We start from the raw sequence: 19,328 nt of genomic DNA, 5'->3' as shown, positions 1-19,328 counted from the left end.
ATACCACCATTACAACCTCTCACTGCGCCATATCGCCATTACACCAACTCACAGCGCCATACCACCATTACAACCTCTCACTGCGCCATATCGCCATTACACCCACTCATAGCGCCATATCGCCATTACAACCACTCACAGCGCCATATCGCCATTACACCAACTCAAAGCGCCATACCGCCATTACACCCACTCATAGCGCCATACCGCCATTACACCCATGGGAAACTACATGTCTATGTTATTGGGGCAGTCCAGGGGTGATACCGAAGCACAGTGACGTGATTAATAGCTTGTATAGACAAGATGGGCACCTTATCCCTACAGAAAGGAAACAAGTATAAGTGTGTGAAGGTTTTGAAATGCCCGCAACGTGCGTGGGAGCGTCAGAGGACGCCTCGCCCCCACCCAATCACAAACCGCCTTCAGGCACAGCGTTGGCAGTGACGTCAGTGCGCTCTCGGCGGCCATCTTTGACCAGGGCAAAAGACGCTCATTGCCCGGCACATAATTCGTTCACTGAGTGTACGAGAGAAAGAGAAGAGCAAGAACGTGCCGGAGCGTGAGGCCGCTAGAAGAGGAGGGGCAGGCATGGTGAGCCGCGCACGAGCGCGCTAACCTGTCGCGTCACACTCTGCCTGTGCTCCGCGGGGTTCCCACGTGACAGAGAGCTGTCACTGTGTAGGATGCCGGGTCGGAGGCGCGTGCCCGCGGCCGGTCCTGAGTGAGAGCTGGCGCGGGCTGGTTTCCCCGGGGCTGCAGTGGGGCGCGCGGAGGGCAGCATGCCATGGGGATCTGCTGGACTCGCTGCTGCAGCCTTTTCCGGAGAGAGAGCAGCCGGATCCAGAGGTCAGGAGGAGGGTAAGTTTGGCAGGGGGACACGGGCGGGAGCATTACACATTGCTTGGACACGGAAGTGCTGGAGTTAATCCGGGCTGAGGTTGTAGGTGTGTATGTCTTTATTTATATAGCGCCATTAATGTACATAACGCTTCACAGCACCAATACACGTGACAATCATATAAGTAACAAATAATATAAATAGCAGATCATGGGAATAAGGGCTTCAGACATAAATGTAACATTTCAGAAGAGGAGTCCCTGCTCAGAAGAGCTTACAGTCTAATTGGTAGGTAGGAGACCGCACAGAGACAGAAGGAGGGAGTTCTGGTAAATGCGTCTGCAGGGGGTGTTGCAGCGCCTTTCCCCGGGGGTGTCTGGCTGCATCCCGCTCCCATCTCCCCTCACTCCTTTGTTCCTGCTCTGAGTGAGGCTGCGGGCAGCGTGGTGTTGCTCATCTAGGTGCAAACCATTGGGACTGGGGTTTGTAGACCCCCCTAACAGAAGTGACATGTGAGGGACTTAAACTCCCGTCTTCCACTGCAAATAGATGTGATGGAAACGTGTTTGCCCTCCTGCCTGTCACCGAGCTGCATTGATGCTAATAATATAGAGACCCCCTCTTAACGTGTTGAAACCATTGGTGCATTAAATCACGAATTCCTCTTACTAGTGGGGACATGACGGGTGCTCTGTTGAAGGAACATCCTTGCTCCACATGAGGTCACCTGTCATTCTCTTTGCTGACATCACTGTCTTCTCTCTACCTTTTGTACTGTGGTATGATTGCTAATGTATTTACTAACCATTATATCCTTTCCTCATCACTTCCTCTCAGTGCCTATATGATGATTACACCAGGGAGATTAGGTCACACATACAGTAATTTGGTGGCAGAGGTTCACCTCCCTGCCTCAGTTTTGTAAGAAACCGGCTGGCAAGTTTTCCTATAGCATTGTAATTTTACCAAATCTGTCAACACAAGCACATCATAAATGGTTCATATTATAGTTGCTTTAAGAAATATAATTATACCGGCTGAACTAGACGTAACAGATGATAAACTGATGACTACCCCTACATTAGGGACAGCTTTGTACATGGGTGATCAGTTGGACTTGTTACATTATATACAGGTGGTGTTGTGCTTGGCAAGATACCACTTTAGACCCTATACATACATTTGCAGTGTGTTTTGTGGGCAGACGTCATCCTGGAATGAACATTGGTTAAGTTTAGCAAAAATTTGTTAATTTTTAACATAACCCCATTTAATCTCTATTGCAATCATTGAAAAGTGTTTGATTTCAAAACAAAAAAAAAAAAACCTCTGGTGTTGACCTTTTTTCCTCTATTCTATTCATAGCTGTGGTCAAGGTGTGATATTACCAGCTGTTTTGGGGTAGCAGTGATTTTATATTTTCACACCCAGATTAACACTACAGTACTTTATTAAGTCAGATGGACCACTGAAAGGAAACAAAAGGACACTTTTCAGGTTGGTTATGATATTTATTGTCAGTGCTACAAGTATTACTTTATTTTCACCCTACAAAAGCTGCTTTTCAAGTGAATGAAAGTTACAACTTTGTTAACTCTTACCTCACTTATCACAATATGGAATAGAAGCAAAGGGGATATAATAGAGCATTGTATGATGATGCCCTCACTGCCCTAACTTTAATCTCCAATATAGTAATAAATGAAACAGTGGCAACATATTCTGTCTGTTTCCTGTTCTTGGAAACTTCAGTTTTCTTTCTCTTTACCAACTGTTCATGTTGCATATACCTTATATACCTATATTTTTGTGCAAGTTTGGGGTGTTACATTTACAGTCATTAGTGGTTGGGTATGTCCTCTTTCTGCAGGTCCATGTTGTGAACATATTTTTGTTGTATGGGGCTAGGTATTGCTCACTGAGCAGTGTTATCTCGTTGTGCTTGTCCAATATTCCCCATATCTCTCTTCTGTAGCGTTGGTGAAGTGGAAACTTCCATCAGTATGAAACGTTACGGGAAAAAATCTGACTGGTACCCAAGTGACTGCAGATTGCCTTTGTTTCTGCAATGTACCTCATACAGTAGTAGTGTCCATACATCTGAGGACAGATTATTTTTTAAATTTATTTAGACCAGTGATTATCAGTCAACTGATAAAATCTGTGTCTTCTGTTTTACTACTAATACGGAAAGTTGAGATGTCTGGAGCACCAGCAATATTTTCCCGGCTGTTCTAGCAGAATTTGTGTAAAATGTCCTATATTAAACAATAAAAAGAGGAAGGGGTGTAAGTTATCTCCCAAGATCTGCAGTAATTCGAATACAGATGTACCCAATGCTCTTGCTAAACGTGGTGCACTACAGCTGGACATTCACAAGCTGGATAAGGGTCTACTGTTTTGAACATAAACTACCACCAATGGTACATACCTTCAAAATACAAAAATAGTTTTTGGGGAAATGCAGCTGCATTTTGGGCCATCCCTGTTCTTTTTTTCAGCCGTCCATCGTAACTGATCTCTGGTAGGAGGCTGCCCTCTTGGGGGACAGACGTGCTGGTTAAAGAGGTCTGGATGAAGTATGCATACAGAGACCCCTCTATTTCCACAGTCTATATGTCCTGTAGCAAGGCTGAGCCTTCCTGCCTTAGTACACCATAATTGGACCCCTTGAATTAGGTAAAGCAGAAAATGGTGCTCACCTAGTCAGATTGTCCTAAGCACCATAATGCAGCATGTTAATTACCAATGGGACGGTTTTCAATGGGTTTTAGGCAGGCATCAGCGGCAGTAATATATAACATAGGAACATCATAAAGTCTTTCGCCTAGTGAGACATCCAGCAGTACTCACAATGATTGCTATAGGCAATCTAATAGGGTTCTTCCAAGGCAATGTAAGGGACTTAGTAGTATGAATATAAGTCCAATGCCAGTACCTTTTACTCCTCAGTGCGTGCCTGCTGTCCTTCATCAACCCTGCCAGTCCCCGGTGTGCAATCCGTGATGAGAAATCCAGGAAATAGAGGTGAAGAAACGGAAGACTAACCAAGGCAGATATCACAAGGTGGCCCCGTTAAAAAAATGTTTTTTATTAAAGTCTCATGGACATACAAATGCGCTTTATCAAGGTGCACTTTGAGCGTGAAACATGTTAGTGTGCGCATTTGTATGTCCATTAGACTTTAATAAATATTTTTTTTACGGGGCCACCTTGGGATATCTGCCTTGGTTAGTGCTCTGTTTGTTCACCTCTATTTCCTGGACCCCTTGAATTAAACCAGGTGAGACTTGTGTATATATTTACTGGTGCTTTATGCCTCCTGGGCAACCTTGACCGGGCAGCCCTTACTCTTAATGAAAACAATATCCCATAACACTATATATCTATCACGCAACACAATAAACAAGGACGCTGCAGTTGTCCATTTTATTAGTCCCAGTGTCCCAATGTAGAAGCCACTTAGGCAAATGTTATTATTGCCAGCACTGCATTGGTGCTCGTGTCTTGCTTATTGGCATGTAGTAGCATTAAAGGCTTGTTAATGGTTAAACATTTGTGAGGTGCATGTGAAATTGGTAAAGGATACTTAAGTTGCAGGAAAAGGCCTCCTGGCTGTCTGTTATCCCGTCGCTTAGCCCGGCATCTATCTGTATCTCTGTTACTGTGGACTCTTCTCATAACACACTTCTTCTCTTTGTGTGTAGGAGAGGTGTTTCTGCAGCGGTCTCTCACTTGCTCCTTGGCTAGCTGTCTCCTGTTTCACCATATGTGAGTGTCAGGCTGTCTCTCAAGCCTATCTCACTATCACCTGGGCTGTCTCTCTGTTTCTCAGACCGTCAATCCCTATCTATGTCTGTCTCAGACTGACAGTTCAACTCCCTCTGTCTCAAACTGACTGTTAGGCTGCGACCCCGCTGCCTGCGCTGCACATGCGCCTGTGAGACAGGTGTCACGTGCAGCAGAGTCCCCCGGTTTGCAGAGAGCTATAGGGGGAAATACAGGGGGGGGGGGGTGTGTGATGGGGGAGGGGCACGGCCGTGATGTCACCCATCAGGTTCGCCCTCATTGGCTGAACCGCCGGGGGGGCGCTCCGTCGCGACTCCTGCTCTCAATTTTCTTGAGCAGGCGTTTCTCTCGGCGCGGCACAGCGGCCACCCCTCGCAGCGGGCCCGGCCCCATTATGGGGTGGCTCTTGTCCCTGCAGTGGGCGCTGCAGTAGCCAGCGGGGACCTGGCCTTAGAATGTTTAAACAATTTGGTTTTTTTTCTTGTGTTGCCGGGCAGATCAGGGACTGACTCTTATAACTTATCACATTGTGATAGGTGGATCAGACACATTCTGTATTGTATACATATATTTGTAGCAGGGGCTTACATGTACAATATCATTGAAGAGGTGTGTGTGTCCGTCCGTCCGTCTGTCCGTGTCAGACAAATAATGCTAGGATTTGTTTTCCAGTCAGGTTAGACTCAGGCTGGGGTTTATCAGAGCTAGATGAGTTCTGGCAGTTACTGCTGTTGACTGATTTGATAAATCCCGGCCTAAGTTGCTGGGAAGTGTGACACCAGCAGCGTTATCGCCACTCGGGAGTGATCTATGATAAACGTGGTTGGATGTAGCACTTTGTTAAAGGGGGCACAATCTGTTTTAGGGTTACACGTGAAAGGTAAATACGATGGCCTCCACCGTGGGCGAGGTTTATCTCTTTATGTAGTGCAGAGCCGCCCTGTACCACTTTGACCCATATTCAGGATGTTGAAAAGCAGGGAAATGCTTTAGTTGGCAATTCATTCACTTCCACTTACAGCCCTTTTTCAATATGTAGTGAAGCTGCTACCCAGTGCTGGAGAAGAGTTCAGCTCCATTCAAATGAAGGGGAATAAAATATTCTACAAGACAGGATAACTGCTTTACCACATTGAATAAGGCGCACAGTGCGTTTAAGTTTCTGCATCAGGAACCGGGTATATGAATAGCATTTATCTGCAGCTCCAAGCTGCTTTGTTGCATAAGAGAACAGAACATGCACAAGGATCATTTTTTTTGTGTGTTTATTATCATTTTTGAAATGAAAAGAAAAGTGTGCTTTTATTATTTCAAAAGCTTTATATAGATTGCCGGTTCCTGTGGAGTAACTTGAATAGTTTGAGGTACTTGAAAAATGTATAAATTAAAAAAAAAATGTTTCTACCTTTTTTTCAAGGCATAAAACATAAAGTGCTTTAATGGACAGATATGTACACAAATAAACCTGTATGTAAGCAGTACTCACACGTGCCATGGAGATTCACACAGGCAGCACGACGCCCTACCCGCCAACATCACCAACTTGCCACACCTACTGCCCATACCATACCGTCAGTGGTGACTGTTTTGCACCGATGATAACCCCCCCCCCCCCCTGCGCTGATGGTTCATTTGCTTTTTTTATTTTCCTTTCTGTATCTTTACGTTGTGGTGTTATACTCATTCATTATCACGTCCTGGTTGCATATCATTTTGGTAACCGTGGTTGCACGTGGGGTGGGTGAAGTGACTCTGCGCGGACACAATTATATCAGTAGGTGTAGCTTAGTGCCATGTGCCGGGGCGCCGAGCCACGTGTACGTGGTTCCGTGGCGGCGATATATTGGCTCATGGCGTTTTCACGTGAGTATTTATCACATACAAGGGATTTGATATAACCACTTCACTTCTCCTCGAAGCCCATTTGATATTTTTTATTCTTTGAAAAAGATCCATTTTTGTCAAAACGTCTGTTTTTGATGTCGCACGCTGAGTAAATATTGATACTTTTTACAAGTTATGTATCATGGCGCTCCCCAATTACTACATGTGATTTCATCCAGGTCTGCAAGTCTCTTGCTCTTCTGTGTTGTTTAAGCACCTAAATATTATATTGTCTTAACCCTTTTGCCTAGATTTTTGCCATTGAATAATAGGTTGAATACTACAGTGGTGGATATTTATTGTGTAAGGAGGTGTGCATCTTATAACATGCTGTCTCCGGTGTTTTGAGACTCTTAACATGTTTTTACAGTGTTTGATGTGTGCTGAAGTTATTGGAGTAGTATTAATGTACCGTTGGAGTAGTTACCATACTGTTAATATTATCCTGCATGATCTATATTCTTCTGAGCCTCTTCCTTGCAGATTGGATGATATGGAAATCTCATCAATGTGGGATGAGTTAGGGAAGAATTATATTGGTAGTCATGTGACTGAGCAATCAAATGCTTGGAGATGAGGTTTGGTATTCACACTTTCATGCATTCCTGCATATTGTTAGCTATGCACTAGAAGCCATTTTGGCAGAGGAGGGATTGAAAGGCCGTGAGTAATGAATGTCGCCCTTGATTGCATGGGGTTGCACGGTGTGTCATTTTGCGATGAGTTGTACTTGCTCTCGCTAGGGTGGATATTCAGTGAGCCCTGGAGAAATCTTCCACTTGCTTGGCGTCATTTTGTGTCCAATACAAATTAATGGATCTTAAATCTTCTTGGAGAGTAATATGACTTCGCAGTATAAGTAGGGGCCATAGGTGAAATTCACTTTGATTGATTGGCCATAAAGCATCTTAAAGGAGCATTACATGTAAAAAATGATCTGTCTCTCCGACGGCGTTGCCCGCCACTTGCCTCGCCACCTGGACATCTCTCGACCGTCCGCTTCGCTGCCAAGGTAAGCCCCTACTTACTCTAAGATCCCCTAATACTAACGCTACCCCTGACCCGAAGCCCTTTATTCTAATCCCCTTGCCCTAATCTCCTACCCTAAAAACCTTAACCCCTTACCCTAAAATCTCTAACCTCCAAAACCCCTTTAAATGAACCTTACTGGCGAAGTGGCCGGCGGCTGAATGTCTGACTCTGCAAACACACCTCGAGCGTTCAACGTTCACATTCTTCACCCCGGAGGGGACAGCACCCAGTGCACTTTCCGAGGTGTGCATCTCGGGAGCTCCCTGCAACTGCGATTAACGAAGTTCTGCTCCGGAAACCCTCTGTTTCCCACTAATGCTATTAAAAAATTATTTTTGAAGGCTTATTACTATTTAGTAAATCTGACCCCAAGTCCCAACATGAAGCTTTATACTTTTAAGTGGCTAATAAGTCAAACTGTTCACAAACAGATTTTTCTTTATCAGGTTAAGCATTAATGCACCCTCTGCATAGAGATTTTACCAAATCTAGGTAATTGTTTGAGGGAAAGAAGAATCTTTGACCCTCCATTTGATGGTGTGTTCGCTTTCTAAAATGAATGTATCCATCAAACAACATTAATGTATTATTTGCACTAAGTGAAAACTGGGCATGTGGACAGCACATCTCATTTCCAGTAAAAACATGTGGTCAATAAAATCAGTTTCCTTCTAAATAAAAAGATTGCTGTAGAACAGGGATGGGCAGAAAACAAATTCAGCTATGCCAATAAATGGGCACAATGTTTTTGGCCTACTGTGCGCCTCTTCCCCTCACTCAATTCATTATTATTATTATTATTATTATTTGAGGCAAATATGCAGGACTCACTGGTGTGCTGTGCCTCTCTGATTAGTCTATAAATGTGGAGACATTTTACTTGTAGCACCTGTGGGAGAACGCTATGCAACATAATACAGGTATTTTGCCATTCATACAAGTCATGTATTAAATTACTGCCACTGTATCCTTATTTTTGTCTTTTTATTATTTATTAGAAAGTCAGTGCTGCTCAAAGTGACCATTCTCTATCTCCTATTGTTCTGCACGGCAGATTATGTTGCCACCTTGTAGGTACAGTAAATATATATATTTTTTAATTCCCCTTTTAACTGGAACAACTACCATATTTAAGAAATCAGTGATCCTTTAATAGTTTATTGTTCTACACATCAATTTTGTTTTTTATAACTGGAACGTGACTGTTATAGAACTTTCTCCAATTTTATTCAAATTCTAGCAGGGGGATTGCTGCTTCAAGTTATTAAAGTAGTGTTGCTGAGAGCTTCTTGAAAACGTTTGTATCATGCTCCATCGCAACACCGCTGACTCAGTCCCGTTAGCGCAAGGCGGCAGCCTTGGGAGGCGAGGGGGGGCCACGCTCCCTTCTCCTGTCTGCGCCCCTGAATCTAACTTCCACCTGACAGGAGAGGGGAGAGCTGGGTAGTCCCCGGGCCAGCGCCAGACCGCCGCTCGTGTGTGTGTGTGTGTGTGTGTGTGTGTGTGTGTGTGTGTGTGTGTGTGTGTGTGTGTGTGTGTGTGACGACTTAGGCCGACCTCATACATTCCGCTTGCTTGCGAGAGTGCGAGCTCTTGCTGCAGTAGCGCACACGATCTGTGCTCATAGTGTTGGAGGCGTGGGGCGTGGCCATGATGTCACGTAGCTGCTTTGCCGTGATAGGCCGAACCACTCACATGACGCTACGGTTACACAGCTGCCACTTGAAAAGACAAATTGCTTGTTTTTTCAAAACGCGGTGGCTCCGCCGTGCGCGAGCGCAATAGGAACAGCCTCGAGGGATCCTGCACTTTGTGCTTGGTTTGTGCGCGCACGTACCAATGCACACAGTATAATCTCGGCCTTACCTTCTCCGGAGTAGCAGTGTCGCCCCCTCCTCCTGCAGCGTCACGTTTTATGGCGACCCGACGTCGCATGACGATGCGTTGCCATTACAATGTGACGTCACATACCGCCATTACGTCGCCACTCTGCCGGAGGAGGGGGACCGCAAGAGGTAAGGGCGGTCCTGTTCTCATTTTTCATAGCTGTTCAAATATTGTACTTGCTAATCCCCCTGCGTCAAACCTCTCAAATATCTATTGGACAACATGGATTATATTTAAAGCCAGATCTGGTGCTTTAACCCGGAACAGACATTCATAAATCTCCTCCCCCTAAATATCATAGTTCTCAGCCGTTAATATTTGATTTTTCCTTAGACACCAATTAAATTTTTGCGGGATCCTGAAGTTAGGAAAAGTTTTGAAAATGTAAGACACATTTGGTTATTTTGTGTTAATTCTGCATAGAGATTGTTACACATTCATTAGCACTATCACACTTTAATGAATAACCCGCATTGTATAAAAGCCGACGTTTATTTCCCCTGGAATAAGTGGCAGCCATCATGTCCTATACACCACAAAAAAATATATATATATATATATATATATATATATTACAAGCGAACATATCAAAAGTACTAGAATTTAACAAACAAAAATGTTCCGTGTTCATAGTGATATAGCGAGAGATAAAAAAAACATATTTTTTTTAATTTATTTTTAAATGGAAAAGAAGTAGGAGAAGTGTTTTTCCAAAATAGGTCACTGGGTATGGCATATTTGAGAAGGTGGATACTTATTCTTGATTAAGAAATTGATCCCATAAAAATGTAATGTATGTAGTAAGGCGATTATGAGATACTTTCTTGCAATGAGGGGATAGCTGAGCGATGTGAAACACTGTACACTTCTTGTGTTTCGGATCTGGTGGTAGACGCCCTGATTAATTTCAGCTTTGTAGTGTACAGTAAAGGGTAATTTTTAAAAATCTTTACGTACTGTAAATGTAAGTATAAGGTTTTTTGTTTTTGCATTCATCTGCCAGTACATTTATCCTGCATTACAAGCCGTCTTATTTGTTATAGTCATACCGCTTTGAAAAGAAGCCTTTTGTACGGGTCAGGAAGTGGATCCTTTTTCAAACAAGTGCATTGGCTTCCAGTGACAAAGAGCATTTCCGCGCTCATTGTGGAGATGCACAGTCTAACCTTAGCGGCAGAGCTAAAGTGTACAGCACCCAAAAGTTCTGAGAGGAGTTCTCAATAGGTCATCTATGGGGTGTAACATCTCGAGCCTCCAGGCACGCACTGCCACACCAGCAGATGCAAAGGCCAAAGCTTTCACAATCAACTCAATGTAGGGTTGGGCACTAACAGAACATTTCTCACAATAACAATATTAAGAAATGTGCTGTGACAGCCATTGCGATTAATTATCTGTTCTATAGGGGGGGGGAAGACTCATTTTAATGTTTCTTAAAAAATAATTTGTAAGAGGTTTAGTTGTAATTTTATTACAGGTGTTTTTAAATAAATTGATATTTTAAAAGGATATAGGATGTCCTTCCGCACATCGCAGAACATCAGCGATGGGGCAGGGAAGGGGTTAAAAGGAAGGGGGCAAACTGATAGGAGGTGGAGAGAGCATGAAGAGAGGCAGGATACTTTTTTAAATGGGCAGATATGCCTTCTATTAAACTGCATGTCACTAGCTGTCCCTAAAACGTCACTGACTCCCATGCTTCAGTGACCATAGTATCACCGTAATATAAAATGTTTAAATCAACTTACCTTCATTTTTTTTTGTGTCGTCCCAATATTACTGTTCGTGTCGGTACTGTATGTTGCCCAAGCTTAGTTTAATATGCTACTCGCCATTGCTCAATCAAGGTGTCCTCCATTTCCTTTTGACATATTTTGTCATAACATTCAGAAGTGTTTCCTATTGTTTGTTTTGTACACGTTGCCTGATAATGCAGCACCTAAGGCTAACTCACAGGAATCGTGTGATCTTTGTGAATTACCTTTTTTAGATCTGGATCCTTTCTGACTTGCCAGCAGTTTTTGCATTCCCTTTTTTTTTCCCAAAGTTTTTTATAAGGCATTTAAACATTTCACAGTGTTCAAGTCATATACATTAATACGGCCTAATACAGGTTTTCCTCCTTTTTATCAGTAATGCATTCCCTTTTCTAATGACATGCATAAAGTTTGCAAAGTGGTGTCATTACTTTTAACTAATTTCATATTTTTGTAATCCCCCATACTTTTTCTTTTCCCTCTGTTTCACATGCTGGTCCCATCTATTTTCTCTGTTGTCTGCCCATACATTTCTCTCACTATAGAATGTCTCATTAGTTTATGGTTGATTAGTTTCAAACACTTTCTCTTTGTCTGTAATCTTCCTGTTTTTTTTTTTCTCTCTAACTCTTAGCTCCTTCCATTAACCCTCTCAATAGGACCACTGACCTTTCATGAGTTGTTCACTGAAATGGAAAAGGCGTTTACATCTTAAAGATTTATTCCTGACCTAGTCAAACTTGTGTGCAGAGAGCTTTCACTCTTTTAAAAAAAATCATTAATAATCCATATGATGGCCTAAATAATTCAGGTGGTTTCTTTGGAGTTTTCCCTCATTACTCATTAACTATTTTACTATGTACCCATTTAACATTTCTATAAAACATCTTACAAACAAAACTGCTTGTGAGAAGGTATTAACTTTACTTTTATCTTGTGGATGCAAGGTTTCTTTGTCAACTAGTTAATTTCTTCAAACCTAACACGGATTTGAGACCCCTCAATCATATTTCCACCCTTTCCTCCCATGTGTAAAACGGTATAAACTTCATTTAAAAGGTCGTGTTAAAATGGAAATCCGATGTACACATGTCTGTGAATAAACGCTCAAGAATAGGATGGCACACCAGTCTTGCATAGACAAGTAAACATTTATAGATGAAACAATTCGATGTAGTAAAACACCTTCTGGTCCTGTTAAACGGAAACGTTGAATATGTAAATATGTTTGCTTCTGGTCTATGGAAGACTGGTGTGCCATCCTATTGGTATATTTTTGACCAACGTTTTTGCACAAGCAAAAGCTGCAAGGATTCTGGGCCCAGCAAGTTATATTGGTGTGCATCTCACTTCCCAAAGCAAGCTCTTCAGGGTCCAGCCAGCCTGGTTTTATGGATTACCATATTTACGTGCATATGAAGTCTGATTACTGTGTGCAAATGCATTGGTTATTTCTAAACCTGGAGAGGCTGTTGGCCTCAGTTTGACAACCACTCCCCTCACCCTGAAGAAGGCTCAACAAAGTATCCGGACGTTCCTCCTTCTCTTACCGTGCACCCCAAAGCTCTTCCTTTACCCGACTCCCCCAGCTCTTCCGATCACCCCCCTCCTCTCCCTGGCTCTTCCGATCACCCCCCTCCTCTCCCTGGCTCTTCCGATCACCCCCCTCCTCTCCCTGGCTCTTCCGATCACCTTCCCCTCTCCCTGGCTCTTCCGAACACACCCCCCCCCCCTGGTTCTTCCTATCAGAACACCCCCCCCCCCGGTTCTTCCGATCACTCCCCCGAGCCCGCTCAGAGCCGCGCTCTAGCGTGCGTGTGCCGCCTCTGACTGCCATGCTTTTGCCGCCCGTAACCTGCACGCTGCTTGAGGTAGGGGAAGAAAGGGAGGAGGGACATGCAGGGGGTGGTGTGATGTGAGGGACATGGGGTGGGGGGGTGATGTGAGGGACATCGGGGGGGGGGGGGTGATGTGTGAGACATGCAGGTGGGGGATGATGTGAGGGACACGCAGGTGGGGGGTGATGTGTGAGGGACATGGGGGGGTGATGTGAGGGACACGCAGGTGGGGGGTGATGTGAGGGACATGCAGGTGGGGGGGGTGATGTGAGGGACATGCAGGTGGGGGGGTGATGTGAAGGACATGCAGGTGGGGGGGTGATGTGAGGGACATGCAGGTGGGGGGGTGATGTGAAGGACATGCAGGTGGGGGGGTGATGTGAGGAACATGCAGGTGGGGGGGTGATGTGAGGAACATGCAGGTGGGGGGGTGATGTGAGGAACATGCAGGTGGGGGGGTGATGTGAGGGACATGCAGGTGGGGGGGTGATGTGAGGGACATGCAGGTGGGGGGGTGATGTGAGGGACATGCAGGTGGGGGGGTGATGTGAGGGACATGCAGGTGGGGGGGTGATGTGAGGGACATGCAGGTGGGGGGGTGATGTGAGGGACATGCAGGGGGGGGTGATGTGAGGGACATGCAGGGGCGGGGGTGATGTGAGGGACATGCAGGGGGGGGGGGTGATGTGAGGGACATGCAGGGGGGGGGGTGATGTGAGGGACATGCAGGGGGGGGTAATGTGAGGGACATGCAGGGGGGGGTGATGTGAGGGAGATGCAGGGGGGTGATATGAGGCAGATGCAGGGGGGGTGATTTTACCCGTGCGGCCCGGTTTTTTAAAAATATTTATGGGGGGGTCTTTTAAAAATGTATTGGCGGGGGCATTTTTAATATGTATTGGCGGGGTGGGGTTACATGTATTTAGAGGGATGGGTTTTTTTTGGTATGTATTTTGTGGGGGCACTAGTAAGAAAAAATCAGCTGACATTAAAGATTTTCTTTCTATAAAGCCTACTGTATTTATTTTGGTTACAAATGCATTATTTACATCAGTTATGCACGTATATGACGATGGCAGTACAGTACATGCATCGTAAAGTGGAAAAAAAGTAGTGCTTCACTTTAAGTACATTTTCACTTTACATACATGCACGGTCCCATTGCGTATGTTAAAGCGGGGTATGCCTGTATTATTTGTCATATTAACTATGTCCAGGACATACTTGAAAACGAGAGGTAACTCTCAATGTATTACTTCCTGGTAAAACATTTTATAAATAAATAAATAAACATGATGCATCACGAGCGAGCAGTTACCGTTTCACTTGAAGTTACTTTGTATCCTTAAAAAAAGATGGGGGGGGGGGGGTGGCAGGGGAAGGCCAAAGTGTGCTGAAGGCATAAATGGCTGATCTTAACACCCTCAATAATCAGTGGTGTGGCAACCTCACAAAAATGTATTAATCCCTCTCTCCCCCTTCCCCCCCCCCCCCCAAAAAAAAAACATAGTAGAGGTATAAAGGACACAAAATATATAACTTGCCAATGAAATGGCTCATACTTTTTGGAACTTCTTCTTTTTTTTTTTTTTTTTTTCATTTTGTATCACAATTTAATTTTCAATAAATCTTCACAATATTCTCTCATGATCTTGTACAGCACTACGTAGGTGTATACAATAAACATTCAAATAGTGACGTCATTTATACTAAAAAAAAATATTTACAAAGCATCTATCACATTTACAATATATAAACACCAAATTCTGTAAGTTATTGAAGATAACGCTATACGCATTCACACTAAATGCGTCATAGTCCTCAATAACTATCTCAAATTTAGGGAGATTTAGAAATACAGTACTCATCCATCTTAAAGTGGGAAAGTCCCGAAAAACACCTTCCTTAGGAAAGTCCATAGGAATGTTGTTTTCAAGACTTTCCCACTGGTGATCTCACAATGTGAATGTTTATTGTGTAACTATGTCGTTCTGTACAAAATGTATGTGTCTTTATTTATATAGCACCATTAATGTACATACAGTAGTGCTTCGCAGCAATAATGCATGTCACAATCATATAAGTAACAAATAATACAATTAACACAAAGGAGAGAAGTGCTTCAAACATAAAAGTAACATTTAGGAAAGAGTCCCTGCTCCAAAGAGCTTACAATCTAATTCACAAAATAGAAGATATTTGGAAGATTGATTTATTGAAAATGGAATGATTATATTTTTGGGGAATTATTTTTTGCGTTTTTGTTATTTCTTTGACTAATATCCTCTACTTGTCTTTTTAGTCTTTCACACTTTGTATCTTACCTTACAACCATGCAGTAATACGAAGCCTTTGTCTCTAGAATATCATGTGCCTTGTTGAAAAAATGTTTGCTAAATTATTTTTTATCGCTGCTGTGACTTTCAAAATGATGCATCACCTATGTCCTAGGCAGCTGCTCGTTTTCTAGGGGGAGATCGGGCTGGCTGCTCCTATGGAAACCTGCACACCCCCCTCCACCTATTTCTGTGTGAGGCATCCTGGGTCTGGTCGCGTCATGGGATCATCTCCCCGCGCTGAATCTCGCTTTTGCTAGCTCCAGAGACGCCTCAGTCCTCAAGATATTTACCTCCTTAATGTACTAAAGATGAAAGTAAATTTAAGGATGGCTGCCGGAGTTGTCCAATCGAAAGCCACGATTTCATGGCGTGACAGAGCAGCTCCCTGTTTGCCTGTGGGAGTGAGGCCTGGACGGTAGTCATATTGACTTAAAAAAGGGACGAGAAACTGTAGCACATTAAAAGGTTAATAGTAATAGCTTGGTTCAGCTCTGGGGACCCACAGTTGCATTTCTTTTGTGTAATGAAAGACAAGCAACTGAGTTGTGTGTTTTTTTTTTTTGTTTGTTTTTTTTTTTTAATTTTTTTTATTATTGATAGTAATTCCATGGTAGCCAACTGTGTTGGAAGGTTTTTACAATCCTCTGTTTTTGACTCTTAAACTCAGATAAGCGCAAAATAAAGAATATTTTAAGTTTTTTTTTTTATTTCCCTACCAGAACCCTCTACCTCCCCCCGCCCTTAAACTATTTTGTTAAACCCTTGTCTTTTTTATATATTTTTTCCTGCAGATCGAAGTATTTTAGAACTTGTTCCAGAGGCGAGCACTTTACTATTGAGGTTAGTGCCTGCGCATTCTATCCTGCCGTTTTGTCCAGTTGCGGAGGAATAGTTTGTTGTAAGCATAGAAAAAGCTGCATTCTACCGTCCAACGAATAAAACATTCAATTGAAACCCACTCAACTGCAGATCGCAGGAGCAAACTGCAGTCAGGCTAACAAAAGTGTTTCCTATAAAGTGTGGCGCGAGTAGGTTTTGATTTAAAACAATGTCAATGTGATTTACTTAATGGACCCAGCACGGGTCAATAATAGTGTAAGGTTCATCCAAAAGTAATGTGCATGTGCTGGTAACGAGAAGAAAGGGTTAACTGCTGCACACCATATGGTCAAAAGACTTTCATAATTACCGGTGCTCTTGTACTGAGGGGTAGCCTGCTGGAGACCCAAAAAGTATCTGGAAACAAGAATGACACAAGGCACTTTGGATTTTGGCAAGCCATTTATCACTTGAAAAAGACCATCTTAGGTCGAAACGTAGTCTCTTTGGCTCGTTGAATTCAGCATTAGACAATCCGAAGTGCCTTGTATCATTCTTGTTTCCTCATGTGCTGGTAACAACAGAAATTATATACAGCGCAAACTAGGATAACACCTGTTATGTGAATCAAATGTGAATTGAACACATAGTGTAAAGTTAAGTGAAGGAATCGCCATACAGGAGAGCTGCAGCTGCTTCAGATGTTACTCATCCTCACATAGAATAGATAACCCAGGGAGCATCCAGCACAAGGAGCTCTGTGGTGTATGATAAAGAGAACAAAGCATACAGTAGTGCAGACGTGCTAAAAAGCAAACATTTTAAATAAATCAAACTTCCAAGTGCCTACTCATAGGGTCGGTTTAATGAAGCGTGTCTCAGATAAATCTGATCAAAGGCTGTAGGTGGTGGTTGAATTAGTCTGGACTTCCCAATGATACAAGAGAGAAGAGAGAGGGGTTTCTGGTGCAGATCAATTTTATAGTTAAAATAACCTGAGCAGTGAGCTCCAAACCACTCGCATGCTCCCAGAGAAAGTAAAGCAGTTTGACCTCTCTGGGTCCTGTAGCGGCGGCGCTCCGATCAGTCCCTCAGGCAGGAAGGTGTTCACCGGCTTTTTCTGTCTCTCCGGCTTCCGGTTTCTACACACAAGACGCCTCCCGGCAGCAGAAGCACAAAACGGAGAGATCTCAGAGGCACGACAGAAGGGGGCCCGCAACAAACGGCGATCATTCCCCGCCTTTACCTGCCTGCTGTGGAGTGATTGTTGTTTGTTGTTTGTTCTGTCATGCCGCTGAGATCTCTCCGTTTTGTGCTTCTGCTGCCGGGAGGCGTCTTGTGTGTAGAAACCGGAAGCCGGAGAGACAGAAAAAGCCGGTGAACACCTTCCTGCCTGAGGGACTGATCGGAGCGCCGCCGCTACAGGACCCAGAGAGCTCAAACTGCTTTACGTTCTCTGGGAGCATGCGAGTGGTTTGGAGTAGTGTTGGACCGGATCCTCCTTTTTTTTTTTTTTTGTAACGGGTACAAGGCCAAAATGAAAGGTTATACCCGGTTGGGTACCTGGTTTGGCACTTAACTGCAGGGTGGCGGCGACATCTAGGATCAGCAGCAGCAGTCCTGTGACGGTGGCAGCATCAGAGGTGTCTTCAGCCGGCGGGGGAGCTGCAGAAATCACTTCCACAGCACCGGAGCAGGTAAGCAGTGTCTGTGTGAGCCGCCGGGGAACCACGTGACCGGAGCAGGAGCGTTCCTATTGGACAGACGGCTGTCCAATAGGAACGGTCCGTCTCCTGCTCCGGTCACGTGGTTCCCCTGCGGCTCACACAGACACTGCTTACCTGCTCCGGTCACATGGAAGTGATTCCTGCAGCTCCCCCGCCGGCTGAAGACACCTCTGATGCTGTCACAGGACTGCTGCTGCTGGTCCTAGATGTCGTCGGAAAGGTAAGTAATTAGATTATTTCCAGCTGCCCTGACATTACCCGACGCATGCCCACTTCTCAGTTGCCGGGTCCGGGTAATGTCCGGGTAGCTGGAAATGTGCCGGGTACTCGGGACACCACTAGTTTGGAGCTCATGGCTCATGCTATTTTAACTATAAATTTGATCTGCACCATGCACATCTCTCTTCTCTTTTGTATCATTGGGAAGTCCAGCCTAATTCTAGCACCACCTACAGCCTTTGATCAGATTTATCTCAGACACGCTTAATTAGACCGACCCTATGTGAGTAGACATTTGGAAGTCTGATTTATGTAAATTTTTTGCTTTTAGCACGTCTGCACTATTGTATGCTTTCTCTTTTTTTCATATACCACTGTCCGCATGTGCTGGTAAGTAGGAATACATTTTCAACAAAGACAATGAATTAAAGCATTTGAAAAAACATGACTTATAAATGCATGTGATTTTATAAAATGAAATGGATACCTTTCTTCTTCCCAACAGTTTGAAAATCTTGTAGAAAGTGATGAGGTGAGTAGTTGCAGAATTTTTTTTACCACTGCTGTAACCCTAGTTTTTTATGTGAACATCAAATTAAAGCTCAACCTCCCTTATAACGCTGTGCTTGGCGTCCAAAGAATCACATCGCATTATAAACAGATCGCGTTAGACATATTGTACAATTCTATGCATTGTACAATAAAGTATTTAAGATACCAATAACCATGTTGTAAAGCAGGGCTGCACAACATGCGGCCCGCCTGGCCTCTCTGCGTGGCCCGCTGCGGTCGGGCGCCAGTTATTTAATTAATTAAATAAATAAAAAATAAAATAAATTTTTTTAAAGTTTAATTTTTTTTTTTAAAGTTTCAAAAAATGGCGGCGATTCATCCCCAACCCCTCCTCCTTCGCCTCCCCCCCCCCCCCCCCCGGGTTTTGAAATGCGCGCGCAGGGGAAGAAGCAGCATGAGGAGGATGCAGGATGCCGGGGACTGGAGGTCAGAGCATGCTGGGGGCGGGGCTTAGTGCCGGGGAGAGGATGTGCTGAAAAGATGTGCTGAATGAATAGAGAGAGGTGTGTGTGTGTGTGTGTGTGTGTGTGTGTGTGTGTGTGTGTGTGTGTGTGTGTCGGGCTGGGTGGGGGGCTGGGTGGGGGGGGGGTGAAAAACGGGCTGGTGCAGAGGTGGGGCGGGGG

At 44.1% G+C, this 19,328-nt stretch overlaps 1 protein-coding gene across 2 annotated transcripts in view; it reads left to right on the top strand.

Annotated features, from left to right (window-relative positions):
• The first annotated feature begins 538 nt into the window (after positions 1–538).
• The window catches only part of AP1AR (adaptor related protein complex 1 associated regulatory protein), a 43,661-nt gene continuing 24,871 nt past the window's right edge, over positions 539–19,328 (top strand). Inside the window, exons 1-3 of one of the 2 annotated variants that reach the window (XM_075617149.1) lie at positions 539–861; positions 16,159–16,207; positions 18,638–18,664. In XM_075617149.1, coding sequence (XP_075473264.1) covers positions 788–861; positions 16,159–16,207; positions 18,638–18,664 — 150 coding nt within the window. In that variant the 5' untranslated portion in view covers positions 539–787. The remainder of the gene's footprint in view (positions 862–16,158; positions 16,208–18,637; positions 18,665–19,328) is intronic. The other variant, XM_075617147.1, reaches the window with a different exon arrangement.

The sequence above is a fragment of the Ascaphus truei genome, chromosome 1 (assembly GCF_040206685.1).
Source record: "Ascaphus truei isolate aAscTru1 chromosome 1, aAscTru1.hap1, whole genome shotgun sequence".
Classification (NCBI taxonomy): domain Eukaryota; kingdom Metazoa; phylum Chordata; class Amphibia; order Anura; family Ascaphidae; genus Ascaphus; species Ascaphus truei.
The sequence above is the reverse complement of the archived record's forward strand: the minus strand, read 5'-3'. Positions and strand labels throughout refer to the sequence as shown.